Source organism: Amblyomma maculatum, chromosome 2 (assembly GCF_055883805.1).
Source record: "Amblyomma maculatum isolate TAMU_Amacu chromosome 2, ASM5588380v1, whole genome shotgun sequence".
NCBI classification, from domain to species: Eukaryota; Metazoa; Arthropoda; class Arachnida; order Ixodida; family Ixodidae; genus Amblyomma; species Amblyomma maculatum.
Genome location: NC_139345.1, coordinates 90101234 through 90118670, shown reverse-complemented (window position 1 = coordinate 90118670; position 17437 = coordinate 90101234). Strand labels below are relative to the sequence as shown.

Here is a 17437-nt window from a genome sequence, read left to right as displayed (position 1 = left end):
CACGTACAGCTCCTTTACCCCCTGATTTCGCAATGCCTGCATCACCGCCGAGGTTTCAACTGAGTCGTATGCTTTTTCGTAATATGTGTGTATATATATATACCAGTAGCAGTTTCATTTAAGATAGCACATCGAACTCAAAAAAAAAGTACTTCTGCTGCTCAAATAAAACAAAGAAATTAAATAATGGAACAAAAATTAAAACTGCATTACAACATATTTCAGTTACTTTGTAATCCAAACGATCTCCAGCCTAATGGGCATCGAAACTGCCCGTGTGCAGGAGCATGAGAATGGTGAATGTACCCGGCTTCAAAATCTGGCTCATTGGCTTTGAGATTGTGCAGGTGTTGACTAATTCTATATCATGGCGAAGCAGTATTATCATTGTTCTGCCATATATTTTTCTCAGCCATGCCAGTAGCAGCATAACAAAAGAAATAATAAAAAACAGTAATCATGGCTACACCAGTGGCTCCAGTGTGGTGGTCAAAGGAACCGAAGTCGTTTAGATTTGTCTCCGCACAATGTTGTCATTTGTTTTCATGCTTTCGACACTGGACGTTGCGTAAAAGTCAACCTTTTTCAGGTCCAGTTCCAAAGATGATGCGCCCAAAAGCCCTTTAAAGGAACTTAACACTGAACCCATTGAGGAAATCAAGGAACCTGCTTCATGTTTGGATGGTATGTATGTGACAGCATGTGGATGCCTCAGTTTCTATTTTTTTTATTTGGGACGATGCCTTTCACTGTGTGTAAACTCGTAAAAGATTACATCATTTTCATGTCCTTTGTCCTAGTTAAGTGCTCGAGGTAAGCTGAAATGGAAAACAAATTTTAATTTTTGTTTTTCTACCAAACGGTGAAACCTGGATGTAACAGACCTCTGTGTAGCAAATTTTTATATTGTGAAGCTACTGGAAATTTGGCTGAACCATGCGAATCTGCAGTGAGGGGGAACATCTAAAATCTCTGCGAGGGGCCACAGTTGACACTTTGCGTCGTGCTCAGCTGTTGGTACATCTGGGTGAAAAATGCAGCACTGTCCACTGCTTTTGTCACTCAAAATATTGCATCACACACAATTACAGCTCGTGCTGCAAAGCAGCAAAAAATATGATGCAGACAAATATGGAGACACTTAAGCTTCGCGTTACGCGTCTCCATTAATGGCTCCCATTTGCCGGCTGCCTGTGTGGATGTTGGTTTGCATACCTACCGTTTGCTACTAGTATCCTATGCATACCCATTAGCATGCAGCCGCACACTACCACATTATATGAAAGACCACATGACACAGATATAAAGCCCCACTTTACAGTGTCGTATGGACATGCCTACATGACCCTTGGATTACGATCTCGCTTTCTCATCTCAGAAGCATGCGGGGTAATGACATCACACAACAACAACCAGTGAGAGCATGATGCCTACGCTGGGTTTTCTGAAGAACAGTGCCTTTAATATTGTGTGCACCCATCACCACTGCTCGTCTACAGGTCCATTTCTTGGAGCTGGTTTGGCTGGATGATGGAGCAAGAATGTGCGCGAAGAATCGTGTGCTTCTGGGGCTGGTATAGCTTGGTTGGCAGTGGCGCAACCGCTTGCGCTGTCGTCTCTAGTAGGATACAACTAAAGGAAAAGCAACAGATGCCCCTTAAGGGAGGCCTTTCAGCCAATGGTGTCGACACTTTCATGGGGTGAAACGATGCTTGTTTCACTCCTGGGTGGTCATTAATTTGTTAGCATTATAATGGTGATCTGAGTGTAAAACATGTCTGAAGTATGGCTTTTTCTCTCTTGCTGCAGCACACACTGTTGTACATTTGTAAGGCCTTGTACTGAATCGGAATCCATGAACAAATCAGCTTTGCTTGCTGCTGCTTTGGTCTGTTGAGCGATTGCTGCAGCCTCGCTCCCCCCGTTTTAAATTGCGAGCCTGTCGCGCTGCCAAAAACCACAAAATCTTAACATCTTAAATATTAGCTACAGAACAAAAATTCTAGAATTCCTAGTACACTGATAAGAAGAGAAGATAGGGAATAAAACAAATCCAAATAGGCTGGGTGATCTTCACATCTCCAGTGGTTCACTGCGTAATTCCGTCTGAATAATCATTTTGGTAGCAGTATTCTTGTTGTCTCTAGACGCCACTATTTCAATGTTCACAGGATTTAGTTCTCAGACTTCTGACTTTAATTGGGACACTTTACTCAGAGAAGATATTTAGTGCAAGTTTTTTTTTTCTGTGGCAGTGGCTTCACTTGGACCTGTTTCCTTTTTCTCTCTACCAACAGACTCTGCAGACGACATGCGGAATTGGCGTGGAATACGACACTTCATGGAATTTGACAAGGAGAACGACTCTCCCTAGCATGCAAAATTTGACTGGCATTGTATAGCAGCTTTTTAGTATTTTATTTTTAAATATCAACAGAATGTGCCTTTTTATCATCTCTGTACAAAGAGCAATGCCTCGCAACACGTCTATTGAATCTACCTGCTTGTATCTTTCCTGAACACACTTGTCACACTGGGCCAGTGGTGCATGTCGTGTAAAGTATTCGAAATTGCACGGGTATGCCTAAGGGAAGTAGAGCTGATTTCAGATGTGGGCATGTTGGCCTATTAAGGCTTTTATCTTAAAAAGTACACAATGTTGGGGAGGCCAAAACGAGGACTTGAAAAAGTGCAGCAACGAGGCTTAGCGCTATATAGTAGTATGACTTTTCCTTACAACGGCGTTCAGATTTTCACAGAGAAAGCGTGACAGATACTGCGCCTTCCCTTTCTTGTAAAGCATTTACTAATGCATTAGTAGGCTCCGTGAAAAAGTTATTAGTTGAGATAACAAATAATATTAAATAGTGATGAGAAGTTAGTGGTAGATAAAAAGTGAAAAACAAATTCCAATGATAAATAAATAATATATAAAGAAATAAAAAGTAAAATAATATAAAATAGAATGACTACATTTTGAACTAAGAAGTAAAAATTACAAAAACAGTGGCAGTGCCAATGCTTTCACATTGTCTATTGCAGTTTCTGCAGCGACCTCTAATTTTTGGCCATTTAACAGTTCGGCACCTCTGGATCAGTAGATGGATGGGAGCTGGACACCTGAAACTTGTTGAAATAATGTTGTGTTGTGCTAGTCAGTACCAACAAACTAGTTTAGCCATAGCCTCAAGAAGGCATGGCTTTCACAGCTTCAACTGACAGGCATGGCACGTGGCCTGTGGTAGGGATGGTCAGTGACATTTTACACCAAAGTGGTATTGCTTTGCTAGATTTTGGTACTATCTGCCGATTTTACGATCATAGAACACAGCAAAGTAAATGGCTATTGGAAATTTTTTTTTTTTTTTCTGGGTGATAATAAAAAAATGAAAGATGGCTAGCTATGCTATGCTTGGATATACGTAGCAAAAAGCAGTGACTGCCTCAGGATCAGAAGTTAATTTCACCAGTCTTCTGCGCCGTTCACCAGCAGCTAAACTCTCCTTGGCTTCCATGTCGAGCGCGTCTAAGTTCACCAGCGCTCTATAATTCGTTTACAGGAAAGGAAAAGCGCAGCAGCTGTCACTAGCAGAAGGCAAGAAGCGCCGCCCGGCAGCGTTGGAGCGCACTCGTTCCCGCTTGGTCCTCAAAGCTGACTGCAGATGGGTGACGTCACATCCTTAACGTCACCCTAATTGAGTGACTTTCTTTGGTCTTTGTTACTTTCAAATTGCGCGCCAATCGCGGTATCTGTCACTTGCGGAATCCTGCTATCATCCTCACGGTAAACAAGTGAAATTATTAGGAGCATTTCACGACCCGGGGCGTGGCACAGCGGTAAAGTGCTCGGCTGGGGATGTAAGGGATGGAGGTTCAATTCCCAGATGAAGACTAATTTTTTTTAATGAGGAGGAGTTGCACACCTCTTTGCTAGGCAACGCCAGCAGAGCTTGGCAAGGGGGCTGCGCAGCTGGCCTTGGCAGTGACGTCACTCGGTCGCGGCATACGGCATACGCGTAGCTAGGCTCCGACTCTTGTAGTGAAGCTTTTCACTTCAAAAGTCTTCTCCTCACCGAGAGATGGCTTTGTAGCGAGGTCAGGCCATCTCATCGTGATGGCCTGGTCTTCTGATTGGCATTGGGCTCGAAGGATGACGACGAAGGCTCGGACAATGAAAGAATGAAAAACTTTGTGTATCAGAATAGCACGGTTAGATAGAGTGAAGACGGACAAAATTTTAAAGTAAAGATTATGTGGTGCCGCTCCAGCTCTCCAATTCAAAAGCTCGCGGCGAATACCCCTACGTCCTTGATAACATTCCTTCTTAATTGCTCGGCTCGTCGCAGTTTGTGCCCTCTCCTGACGCAGCAGTAGCCCATAGCTGCGTATATATGTGGGCCCACCATTCATCCAACAGGTCCCACATGACCCAGTAATACACGAAGCATGAAAAGCAGAAGACTAAATAGCATGCCAATGCCAGTATGTATAATGCAACTAGACAAATGCAAAACAAAGGAAGCGAAACTATACGGGCACAAGAGTGTCCCAATTATGAAAGCGCTTTATAAAATTTTATAAAAGTTATACTGTTCTGTGAAGCAAGCGGTAGAGCGGTCAGCTGGGGAAAATGCTTGGGATTTTGGCATGATGAACGGCCTGGGACTCCAAAGTGTCTTCGGCAATGTATCGTGGACAACTGCATCTAAGTACTTAGGTGGGATCTCTTGAATTTTACATTGATAGTGAACCTTGTTGGCAAAATAGGGCTGCGGAATTACTAAACACACCAGGATTTAGTGGATTAAACATCTCTGTTTGGATTTGCCACAGTTTGCAATCATTTTGCTGTCAGCAAGCTGTGGTATGTGGTGCAAGTGCTACACTGCTGCAAAAGTTGCATAGGGTATTTGTAGTGTTAGTGCATGGTTTTTCCTCAGAGAGAACAAGTCGAACTAATCTGTTTCGAAGCGTATGCAATGGAGTCTTGGTTTATGCCACTTATTTTTGCAGCAGTTAGTCAGCTGCCTTTTTTGTTTTTTCTTTAGGGATGCTAAGCCCCCTTTTAGGTACTGTTATTCAGTTGAGATGGCAGAGTTTTGCCTGAATTTTTTGTTACGTTCTCATTGTATTCAAGCAGCTATTTATGGGTATTTGAAAGAAGTTTTACAGTCTAGTTTTTTTCATACATGATTTTCATTGGACTACCTTAGTCATATGACATGGAAGAAATTTAGAATCAATATATATGACTCTGTTCCCTCCGCCATTGTATAGGACCATGTTAAAGTGCGGTTGCAAGAGAAAGGAATTTTTGTGCCTTGGGGAGTCCATTGTTTAATATGCAAAAAGGCTAAAACCACTGAGCATGTTTTCTTGGACTGCTTCGACACAGTTTTCTTCCGGGACGCTCTCAAAGGACTCTAAAAATGTTCCGCTTAACCCTCTGGGTATCAGGGCTCCCACGCATTGAAGCATTAAAGACACTGAAATAATTTTAGTCATGCTATCTCAGTAGAATACAGCTCAGGGTCCTTGTGTAAATATCGTATATTTTGAGTTTAATATATAAAAAATAAACAGCGGTGGCTCAAGACACAGGTCTACTAAACCAGAGTTCAAATCCGACCGGTTCGAATCTGCTGCGATGTTTTTTAAAGTGTGAAGGCGCTAGAAGAGATCAGAGTCGGTCGCAGTCAGGCTGCAAGACTCGTTTTGTTGGCTGAAGAATTTGAAAAACTCGTTGGGGTGATGCGCGTTTGAGCTGCTGTTTGAATTCGGTTTGAATTACCCGCGCGAGGTTGCATGGATGACATCACAAAACAGCTCAGCCAATCGGGGAGGGCGCAAACAATATCGTACACGATTTTTGGTGGTGAGGGTATTGCTTTCGCGTTAAAAAAGGTAGACGCACGCAGCACGCTCGCAGTTTCTAAACTAACGGAGCATGATAAGTTTGAACTCCTGTTTGAAGCTTCCTCAAGCTGCATTCGTTCCGCAATACGAGTCTAGGTCTGTTCCGAGTGCGCGAAGTCCTTTGGCAACAGACACCAAATTTTGCTAGCATATTTTTCTGGTTATAGTTCAGAGTATTGTACATGGATCATCACATCGTTTCCACCGTGTTTACCGGTTCAAAAGGCCTTCGTCGTCTTCCTTCGGTGGTGCAACAGGGGGCCGTGACAAGTATAGTCTGCGTCTGCTCGCGACCACTTTTAGACCACCGTGACGTCAAGTTCTTCGAGAGGTAAGCTCCATCGCGCAAGGTGATCGGAGGGGCCTTTTAGGCAGCAGAGCGCGTAGTGATCGCTTACCACCTTGAATGAAGTGGCCCAGATGACCGCGAGGCACTCCTCGATCGTTGGCTTCGGCTTTTGACAGAGACCTGCTATACACAATAACTGTCTCCTGTCCGGCACACTTCTGAATGAGAACAGCTCCTAAACCCACACTGCGTGCGTCGGTGTGAATCATCAAAGTCGACTAGGACAGGAGGGGATCCAGTCCTAGGCCACTGTCCTAGGTCGACTTTAGATGGCGCTTAAAGTTTGTAGAAGGCTTTGCGGCGCTTCCCATGTAAAAGGCTAGGTCGACTGTAGATGGCGCTTAAGTTTGTAGAAGGCTTTGCGGCGCTTCCCATGTAAAAGGAACGTCAGCCAACGTATGTCAAAGGTTCGGCGGTGCGCAAGAAGTTCTCGACAAATCGACGATAGTACGCGCACAGTCCAAGGAATCTGCGCACGGCTTGTCATGCTGTGGAAACTAGGCTATCGCAGCTGTTTTTTTCAGGTCGGGGCGAACCCCTTCCTTGTTTCCAATATGACCCACAAACAACTGGCCCCACGTCGGTGAACTGATACTCCTTTGTTTTCAACGTTAGCCCTGACAACTTGATTGCGTCGAGCACTGCCCGAAGCCTTCTCAGATGGTCTTCAAAGTTCGAAGAGAAGACAACGACGTCTATACTAGACAAATCTGCCATGGTTGAAAAAATTCACTACGCTAAAAAAGACGACTAAGCACTTACAGAACTGGACAGGCGCAGTCTATATACTAACTCGCCGAACTTTCTACCTTTCTGCACAAATCTGCCACTTAAAAGCCAGCCATCACGGCATCCATTACTCGCTGGAATATCGCGACAAAGAAGAGCTGCATCTCGCGACGACGAGCATGATCACAATACGGAATCGATCCGTGGGCTAAAATCAGTGATGCGGCCGCATGCCGGCTGCTTTCGAAAAAGAACAAACAAATAATTAGCTTTGAACAGTTTTGCAGCAATATGACTTGCTGGTCTCTGGCTGGTCTCTGGTCAGTGTTTTTGGGGTGATGGAAGTGTTTTTATTGCTTTGTAATGTGCAGTGAGTTTGTGGTATGATAGCGGCTCACCGAAAGGTTCCGGTTCCTGACTTTGTGCGACCTCTCGGCCAGCTGGGCAGCCTCATTTCCTGGATTCCACACACATGAGCTGGGGTCCAGTTCAATATTTTTCAAGAGGCGAGATTATCTTATTTTTAAAGGCGAATCCTTATGAGTATGTTGTTGAATCCAAACGGGGACAAAAAGTGGGCGCAAAATGCGAGTCCATGAGGATTAGCACGGTGCGGGTGTCCACAAAGAAAATGCGGCAGATACTGCACCAAACCAATTACTAAAGCGAAAGCATTAGTAGGCTATGTAAAGAAAACGTCATTTGATGCCGCTCTTTGTACCCGCAGCCCACTCTTCGGCATTCTTGCCTGAGCTGCAACTGCCTTCGGCTGCGTGGACACTTGTCCCCACCGCCTCCCTAAAGCATGCCCACCTTCTCTACGCAGGCTGACATGATTCTGGTACTATGTAAAATATAGAATGAATATTAGTGATGATTAGAATAAATAATACATAACGATTACAAATATGATGGTGGTAAATGAACAATTAAACGTAAAATAATGCTAAGATAACCAAATTAAAAAAAAATTGACAAAGTAAAAATTAGACTCCACCGAAAAACAGCTGCCGGCAGTTGGGATCGAACCTGGGTACTCCGGCACAGTATATAGTCAGGCATCTTCACTGCACCACCGCGGCGGGGTTTATGATTTTTATTCAAACTTTGTTTTGGGGAAAGGAAGGAGCCTTAGTGGACGCCACCTGCACCTAGCCTGGTCAAGATCATGTTTTCATACATTGTTTTTTTTTTTTTTTCATGGATTTAGATGGACAACCTGCCTGTGCTATCTCGACGACGTCGTCGTTTTCTCGCCGACCTTTTCTTCGCACCTTGAACGCCTCACCAGTATTCTCAATGTATTCCGTACAGCCGGCCTCCAGCTCAATTAATCGAAATGCCAATTTGGTCGCAGCTAACTCACCATTCTTGGACACATGGTTGAAGCTTCCGGAGTACGACCTGATCTGGCTAAAATTCTAGCCTTCAAAGACTTTACGCGACCCCAGTCTTCGAAGGATGTGCGCAGCTTTGTTGGCTTTTGCTCTTTCGCCGCTTTATCAAATATTTCGCCCGTATATCGCTCGTCCTCTCACTGACCTACTTAAGACCGACGCCGCTTTCACGTTGGGTCCTGACCAGCAAGGTGCGTTTTCAACGCTAATGAGCTTACTGATGTCGCCCCCCGTCTTGGCTCAGGGAGGAAAGTGGGAGAGAAAGTGGAAAGAGAAATAGGAGCCGTAGTGGAGGGTTACGGGTAATTTCGACCACCTGGGGATCTTTAACTTGGGTACTCCGGCACAGTAGCCTTGATATAATTTTATTTGATTTATTTATAGGAAGGGAAAGGCGCGGTAACTGTCTCACTTGTTTTCTGTGGACACCGCAACCGCGCCGTAAGGGAAGGGAGGAAGATGGGAGTGAAAGTAGAGAAAGAAGAGCCGTAGTGGAGGCCTACGGAGCAATTTCGACCACCTGGGGATCCTTAACGTGCGCTGACAACGCACAGCACACGGACGCCTCTTCGTTTCGCCTCCATCGAAACTCAGCCGCCGAGGTCGGGTTCGAACCCGGGTACTCCGGTACAGTAGTCGGGCGTCTTACTACTGCACCACCCCGGCTGGGCGACGGCACAGTAGCCTCCGCTGATTGATTTATAGGAAGGGAAAGACGCTGTAACTGTCTCACTTGATTTCTGTGGACACCTCAACCGCGCCGTAAGGGAAGGGAAGAAGGTGGGAGTGAAAGTGGAAAGAGGAGCCGTAGTGGAGGGCTACGGAGTAATTTCGACCACCTGGGGATCTTTGGTGGTGGTGAAAAACTTTATTTGTTGGAGCCGTGAAATACTCGTTACAAGGGCTGGGCCGGCTCCTGATCACGGGTGGTGGCCAGCAGGCAGTGCCTGACGGCGACCGCTTCAGCCCAGTCGACCAGTCTCCTTTGTGGAGCCGGTTCTGAGCTGGAGACCGCGATCTCCCAAACCTCGTTGTCCGTAAGGCGCCATTCGGCCGGTGGTTGACACTCCGGGCATCTGAACATATGTTCGAATGTAGCTCTCGGGGCCTCGCAGAGGGAACATTCTGACTGATGAGTAGAGGGGGAGAAGAGTGCCAGCAGTGCTCGGGAGGGAAAGGTGCGGGCTTGAAGGTGTCTCCATGTTATTTGTTGTGGTTTAGTTAAGGAGGGGTGTGGGGGAAGGCAGTGAAGTCTTTCAGACCGGTAGTGTAGTGTAATGTGGTTGTAGGTGATCAGCTGGCACTGCCTAGGTCCTCGGTATCTGTTGCTCGGTCGACGTATGCTCGAGCAGCAGAATTGGCCGCTTCGTTACCGGGGTTGCACAAATGGGCTGGTACCCAGACAAGGTCTATGGGTCGGGGTGTTTGAACGTTGGTAGTTAAGATTTTGTGAGAGGCAGCATGTAGCTGGCCTCGGGCGAAATTTTGTATGGCAGTTTTAGAATCGCTGAGGATAAGTGTGGCAGTAGAAGAGACTATCGCGATGGCTATAGCGGATTCTTCCGCTTCTACGGACGTTCGGGTAATGATGGAGGCTGATGTGATGTGTTCGAAGCGGCTGGATACCGCGCATATCGCAGAAGCTGAGCGGTGTGGATATTCTGCGGCGTCCACGTAGACCGTGTCGGGTTCGTTCGCATGTGCTCTGTGTAGGGCACGTGCTCTCGCTTTCCGTCTGGCCTGGTTATGAAGGGGATGCATGTTTTTCGGAAGTGGGTGGACAGTGAGATGATCGCGGACTGTCTTTGGAACTGCATAAGTTTCTACTGAAGGGGCACCTAACGGTCTAAGTTGGAGAAAGGAATGTGGCGACCAGTTGGGGTAGTGGAGAGCCGTCCTAGTTGGGCGATGCGGTGGGCTTCCACCAGTTCGCTGAGGGTGTTATGAACTCCCATGCCTAAGAGTCGATAGGTTGGGGTGCGCTTAGCTATTAAGCCGAGAGCTGCCTTATAAGCCTGTCAGATGAGAGCATCCACCTTGTCTGTCTCTGTTTTTGTTAGATATAAATACGGAATCGAGTAAAGAATGCGGCTTATAATAAATGCCTGTACTAAGCGTCTGAAGTCATGCTCACGCATTCCACAGTGCTTGTTGGCTATACGTTTGATTAGGCGGGTGATCTGATGTGTTGTGTTAGTCAGTCTGGAGAGTGTATCCGTGTTAAGGCCGTTGTCTTGTATGAACATACCTAGTATTCGAAGTTTGTGAACTTGTGGTACTGGCTGACCATCTACGGTGATGAGCATAGGGGGTTGGTGGTGTTTCCGCGGGCTTGGGTGGAGTATCAGGAGCTCGGATTTGGTGGGGGAGCATGCAAGGCCTATTGAAGCTGCGCATCTTGACACCATGGGGATCTTTAACGTGCGCTGACATCGCACAGCACACGGACGCCTCTTCGTTTCGCCTCCATCGAAACGCAGCCGCCGAGGTCGGGTTCGAGCCCGGGTACTCCGGCACTGTAGTCGGGCGTCTTACCACTGCTCCACCCCGGCGGCGTATTTGGGTTTGCTCGGTACTGTGGCTCCGCAAGGGACAAAACGACAGAAGAGCCGAAGAAAGCGTGCTGTTCCGACTAGCATCTACCGCCTCCAGGAGCCGAGCAGCCTAGCGATTAGCGGCGCATGCTTTTTCAATGGGCGTCATGCTGGACGCGGCACTAGCTTGAGAAAGCCTCTACTACTACTACTATTGCTACTACTACTATTATTATTATTATTATTATTAATATTATTATTATTATTATTATTATTATTAGTAGTAGTAGTAGTAGTAGTAAGAGGAAGACTCGTTTCACGAGGTTGGCACTGAATTGTCTGTAACGGGCGAATTAACTGGCTAAATATCATCACAGTTTTAATTAATAATAATAGTAATTGATTCACAGGAAAGGAAAGGCGCAGTATCTGTCACACATGTGTCTGTGGACACCTGAACCGCGCCGTAAGAGAAGGGATGAAAGTGGGAGTTAACATGGAAAGAGAGAAAGAGGAGCCGTAGCGGAGGGCTGCGGAGTAGTTCAGGTGTCCACAGACACAAGTGTGACATACTGCGCCTTTCCCTTCCTGTGAACCAATTATTATTATTATTACTAATAATTAAAACTGTGAAGATATTTAGCCAGTTAATTCGGCCGTCTACTACTACTACTACTACTACTAATAATAATAATAATTATTAGCAGAGAAATATTACTTTGTGTATTATTATTATTATTTAGTAGTAGTAGTAGTAGTAGTATTATAGGCTCTCTCAAGCTAGTGCCGCGTCTAACATGACGCCCATTGAAAAAACATGCGCCCGCTAATCGCTAGGCTGCTCGGCTCCTGGGGGCGGTAGATGCTAGTCGGAACAGCCCGCTTTCTTCGTCTCTTCTGTCGTTTTGTCCCTTGCGGAGCCACCGTACCGAGCAAACCCAAATACGCACCCCGGCGGGGCAGTAGCCTGATTTATTTATAGGAAGGGAAAGACGCGGTAACTGTCTCACTTGTTTTCTGTGGACACCGCAACCGCGCCGTAAGGGAAGGGGGAAGGTAGGAGTGAAAGTGGAGAGAGAAAGAGGAGCCGTAGTGGAGGGCTACGGATAATTTAGACCACCTGGGGATCTTTAACGTGCGCTGACATCGAATAGCACACGGACGCCTCTTCGTTTTGCCTCCATCGAAACGCAGCCGCCGAGGTCGGGTTCGAACCTGGGTACTCCGGCACAGTAGTCGGGCGTCTTACCACTGCACCACCCCGGCGCGGGGGGGGGGGGGGGGGGGGCAGTAGCCTCCGCTGCCTCGTGCGGACAGAAGAGAGAGAGAGAGAAAGACGCGTGTCGCAACAGCCGTCGTCCATCACCAAAGCGGGGCGGGTACATCACAAAAATTCGGTGGCAGGCTGGCCCCGCCGCAAGCGGCGTTGACCTACCAGTCCCAGCCCCGCAGGGCCGGGAACAGCCACCCTCCGGTGTGCGGGCGCCGAATTAGTCCCAGATGAAAACACGGGCGAAAAACACAGGTGAAACACACAGAAGGTAAAAATTGGATAAATTCTATAGAAAGGAAACAGAATGTGGAACTATACCGAAAGTGAAAAAGGCAGATCAGGAAGAAAGCAAATTTCTTTGATCACTCAAGATCACGGTGGTAAAAGTACTTCTAACACGTGGTCAAGATGCAGTGCCCTACGTTTTGAAGTTAGGTCAGGGTGCCTTAGAACACGCAGCTACAAAAAGAAATTTAACCATGAAGATCACATGTGCAGTATGTGATAAATCCACACCAATTAACCATATTATACTCAAATGTAATGACATTCATCCGGAAGTCGATGCAGGCGCATTCACTCTTCCTGAAGCTATGGGGTTTAGAGAGACCAGTGGCCAAATGAATGAACCTGCGGTGGAAGCTAGCAAAAAAGACGATTGGAAGATTGGTGGCTTGAAAGCAGAGGTGTGACATAATGTTAATAATGTAGAAACAAAAATTCAATAAATAGAATGATGGTATAGTTAACCAATCTAAAACAATAAATGAGATATAGGGGGGAAATGAGTATGATAGCAACTGCCACCACCCTGTTTCAAAGGGGACGCTCCTATATTCCACCCATCCATCCAGCCCCGTAGGGCCAGGATCTACTACCAACCATCCACCCGGGTCGTGCTTAATCCCTGAGCATTACGTGATCGATTTGTCATATCATTTCCGGGAGATTGGTGTCCAGGTGGTCGAGGAGCGGACGTGCCTTTCATGGGCTCCGCCAATTTCGGTTATTTTGGGCAATTGATCGGCTCGGCGTTTTTGAATTTTGTGTCGAATCGACGGAACGCATCAAGAGGACCACAGGAATACCAGTTTTTCCGAGGTGGGACTTTGTTTCCGATTTTTTAGGACTTTGTTCGGTGGACTACGTGCTGAAGCTAGGCCTAACGTGGCCTAGCGTCTCGCGGCGCCCTGGGACCGCGGCGGCCCCGTCGGGGACCCACCCCTAGCCTCGTGAAGCTGACTAAAGCTTAAAAAAATGGAAATTGTCGAAGGAACGCCGGTAGATCCGGAGGAATTTCAAGTGCCTGGCCAATGGTATACCACCAAGAAGAAGAAATATGTGCCGCTCGAGAAGACCGTGCAACAAGTTGAGAAGCAGCGAGCTGCTGAGAAGAATGCTGGAAGAAAAATGGCTGCGAAATCGGTGGAAAAGCAGCATGCTCGCCTACCCGATGGCGCCGAGAAAATCATTTTGAGGCCACGTGGCGGCCTCGTGCGTCTGCTCAAGTTTGGTAACGCAATCTTGGCTGACGCAATAATCGTGGCAGCTGGTATCCACCCAGGCGAGGCCGGGGAGGACGTCATCTCGACGAATATTAAGCAGCACTCGATCCTCGTGGCAACTACAAGCGCCGAAAGGAAGAGACGCTACGCGAGCCTAACCCACCTCGTGTTCGAGGGGGAGAAGATTGAATTGACTGCCTACGTGGCGACGCCGGAAGATTGCGGCAAGGGCGTGGTACATGACGTGCCACTTACTTATACTGACGAGATCATCATGGAGAGGCTGAGAATCCACGGCAACCCGCCAGTTTTGGGTGTGCGGAGACTCGGCAAAAATTCCAGAACTGTACTAATTCTCTTTGAAGAGAGAGAAGTACCACGATGGGTTCGCCTGACTCCGATGGCGCAGCGGTGTCAACTTTACCGCAAAAAATATGAGGTTTGCAATGCCTGCGGAAGACTCGGTCACAGGGAGGACGTCTGTCCGGACCCGAGCAACCTCAAGTGCAGAAGCTGCGGAATGGAGAGGCCACCGCAAGGTCACCAGTGCGAGACAAAATGCCAGCTATGCGGCAAGGGCCACCTGCTTGGTGACCGAAAATGTAAGGAAACGTTCAGGACTCCGTACGAGGTGAAGAAGAAGCAATGGGAGCGAAAAGTCAAGGATAAGCCAGCGCACGACAACAGAGGGCGACCGAAAGTCAAGCAAGAAGGAGGAGGAGACTTCCGCGTTAGAGAAGACTCCTTCCCAAGTTTGGAATCCACCGCTAACGAGACGCCACCGCAGCAGCGAGGGCGTTCCAGTTCTCGCTCCATGGGACGCTCCAGCTCTGGGTCCAGGAGACGGTCGAGTTCGAGGGACGCGGCCAACCCATGGACCAAGCGGAACGCCAGCGGAGACCAGAAAAATGTAAGCTTCAACAGCGGGGCCTCCCAGGCTAAACCTAGGAAAGATAAGAAAGGCGACGAAGTCGAAATTCTTAAAAAAGAAATTGAGGAGCTTAAGGGGGTGATTAAAAAGCTAACGCAAAATCAAAATTTGAAACAGCATGCGGAAAAGCAAGGGCCTCCCACTCCCGCGAAGCAGCTGCCACCTGCTCAGCCAGTCGCTCCGCCACAAGCGGCGCCACCGGCGAAAGGGGATGAGCAAATGGCGACTGAGGCGTCTCGCCCGCCCCCGGTGAAGCGCAAAATTAATGAAACCGACCCGTTCCAAGCCCTCGAAAATAGGCTTGACGAAAAATTGAATTCATTCATGAGCCAAATGACCCAATTCATGAACCAAATTCAGAGCCAGGTACAGGCACTTGCAGGGGAAGTGCAAAGAGTTCGAACTGAACTCGTAGCCGTCAACATGTGGCAGCAGAATGTCGAGCAAACGCTAACCCAGCTGCAAAATGGCCAGGCGCGTAAATGAAAACCAAATTTGGCAGTGGAACTGTCGCGGCTTCCAGCGCAAGAGAGCGCTACTGCAGCAATACCTTCCACTCATAACTGAGACCCCCCTCGCAATCGCCCTTCAGGAAACAGGGAAGGGAGCCAAACTAATGGGATACCAGGTGTTCAACAGCGATAGAGGCGTGAAATCGACGGTGGCGACCTTTGTCAAGCGCAATGTAGCGGTGATAGAACACGATTTGAATTCGAGAGATATCGAGAACGTATTTCTCGAGATATTAACGGGACGAAAGAAGGATCCCAGTCTATTCCTTCTTAACCTTTATAGCTCACCCAAGCAAAAGAAAATTAGATTTAGGGCCCTTATGCGCAAAGCCATCAAGGCGGCCGGGAATAATCCCTTGCTGATTGTTGGTGACTTTAACGCCAGCCATCAAGAATGGGGCTATGCTTTACAGGACACCAAAGGTAGGCAGCTATGGGAGGACACGCACGAGCTAGGTCTCACCCTCCATACGGATCCCGATCATCCAACGAGGACGGGTAACAGCGTATGTGCGGACACATCCCCAGACCTGACATTTTCGAAAAACTTACAGGGTTTAGACTGGCAAAATTCTGAGCAAAATTTTGGCAGTGACCATTTCATTATCGTTTCGGTCCTCAAAGAGGGTGTCAAGACGCACAGGGCGTGCCAACCGGCCGTTACAGAATGGGATCAATTTAGAGAAATCAGGGCAACCGCGCAATTAGAACGAATTGAGAACATTGAGGAATGGACGGAGGCACTCAAACGCCACGTTGGTGAGGCGACAAAGACGCTGGTAGGAGACGACGCTCCTGGTATAGCAGATAGCCGACTGCTCCACATGTGGGACGCTAAACAAAGCATGGAACGCAGGCTGAAGAAACAAAAGTGGAACAAGAATCTTAGAAGACGAATCGCGAGGCATAACAAGGAAATTGAAAGCTACGCGATCAAATTGTGCGAACAAAACTGGCTCAACAGATGCGACGAAATGGAGGGAGGCATGAATCTCTCCAAAACGTGGGGCATGCTCCGGCATCTGCTGGACCCAACAAATTCAAAAACTCAATCGGGAATAAGATTGGCAAAAGTCAGGCACACCTTTGAAGGTGACGATGCGGCGTTTATGAATAAGTTAGTAAAAACGTACGTTGCAGACAACCAGCGTTCCCCACTCCCGAGCTACGGTGGCACGCCCAATGAGGCTCTTGACGCCCCCATCACGGAGGCAGAGGTAAGGGCGGAAATTGTAAGACTAAAAACTAAATCAGCCCCGGGCCCCGATGGGATCACCAATAAAATGCTAAGGAATCTAGACGATGACTCTATTAGTCTACTAACGGAATTCATTGGAAAAGTTTGGGAAACGAGCCAGTTGCCAGATCAGTGGAAAACGGCAAACATAATACTAATACCCAAACCGGGAAAACCCCCGCAATTGGAAAATTTGAGACCAATTTCCCTAACCTCATGCGTAGGGAAGTTGCTGGAGCACGTAATACAGACGAGATTAACGTGCTTCATGGAGCAAAACAACCTGTGGCCGCATGAAATGGTCGGTTTCCGACCACACTTGTGCACGCAGGACGTAATGCTCCGACTAAAGCATGATATCATAGACTCGCGATCGAGAGACGCTAAAGTGATCCTGGGCCTAGACCTCACTAAGGCCTTCGACAATGTCACGCACGAGGCTATTCTCGAAGGGCTCGAAGTGCTCGGAGTAGGGGAGAGAACGTACAACTACATAAAAGACTTCTTATCGGGCAGAAAAGCCTGCATGATATTTCAAAATTTAGAATCTCCTACGATAGAGTTAGGAAGCAAAGGCACACCGCAGGGCTCAGTGCTATCGCCTTTTCTATTCAACGTGGCAATGAGAGGCCTCCCGGGTAAACTTAACCAAATCAAGGGGCTAAATTTTAGCATGTATGCGGACGATATTAACCTCTGGATTAACCAGGGGAGCGATGCGAGTACGGAGGAACGCCTGCAAGCAGCGACCGACATCATTGTCGATTACGCGGCTAAAAGGGGACTTTCGTGCTCCCCGCATAAATCTGAGTTGTTCGTTTATAATCCAAAGTACCTCCGCTGCAAGAATAGCGGGGAGTTTCATATTCAGGTGGAGGGCAAACCGGTGCCAAAAGTAGATCAGATCAGGATTTTGGGGATGGTCATTCAATCCCACGGTCACAACGGAGAGGTCCTGATAAAATTAGAAAGTTACGCGATGCAAACCCTCGGGCTCTTGAGGAGGGTCGCCACTAAAGGAAGAGGCCTCAAGGAGAGAAATTTACTAAAACTA

The 17437-nt window shown here is 47.5% G+C and overlaps 1 protein-coding gene across 1 annotated transcript in view; it reads left to right on the top strand.

Annotated features, from left to right (window-relative positions):
- LOC146199226 (uncharacterized) overlaps positions 1-3397 on the top strand; it is a 92289-nt gene extending 88892 nt beyond the window's left edge. The window contains exons 21-22 of the mRNA XM_084594703.1: positions 590-684; positions 2298-3397. Of these exons, the coding sequence (XP_084450829.1) occupies positions 590-684; positions 2298-2374 (172 nt within the window). The 3' untranslated portion in view covers positions 2375-3397. The remainder of the gene's footprint in view (positions 1-589; positions 685-2297) is intronic.
- Positions 3398-17437: the final 14040 nt, after the last annotated feature.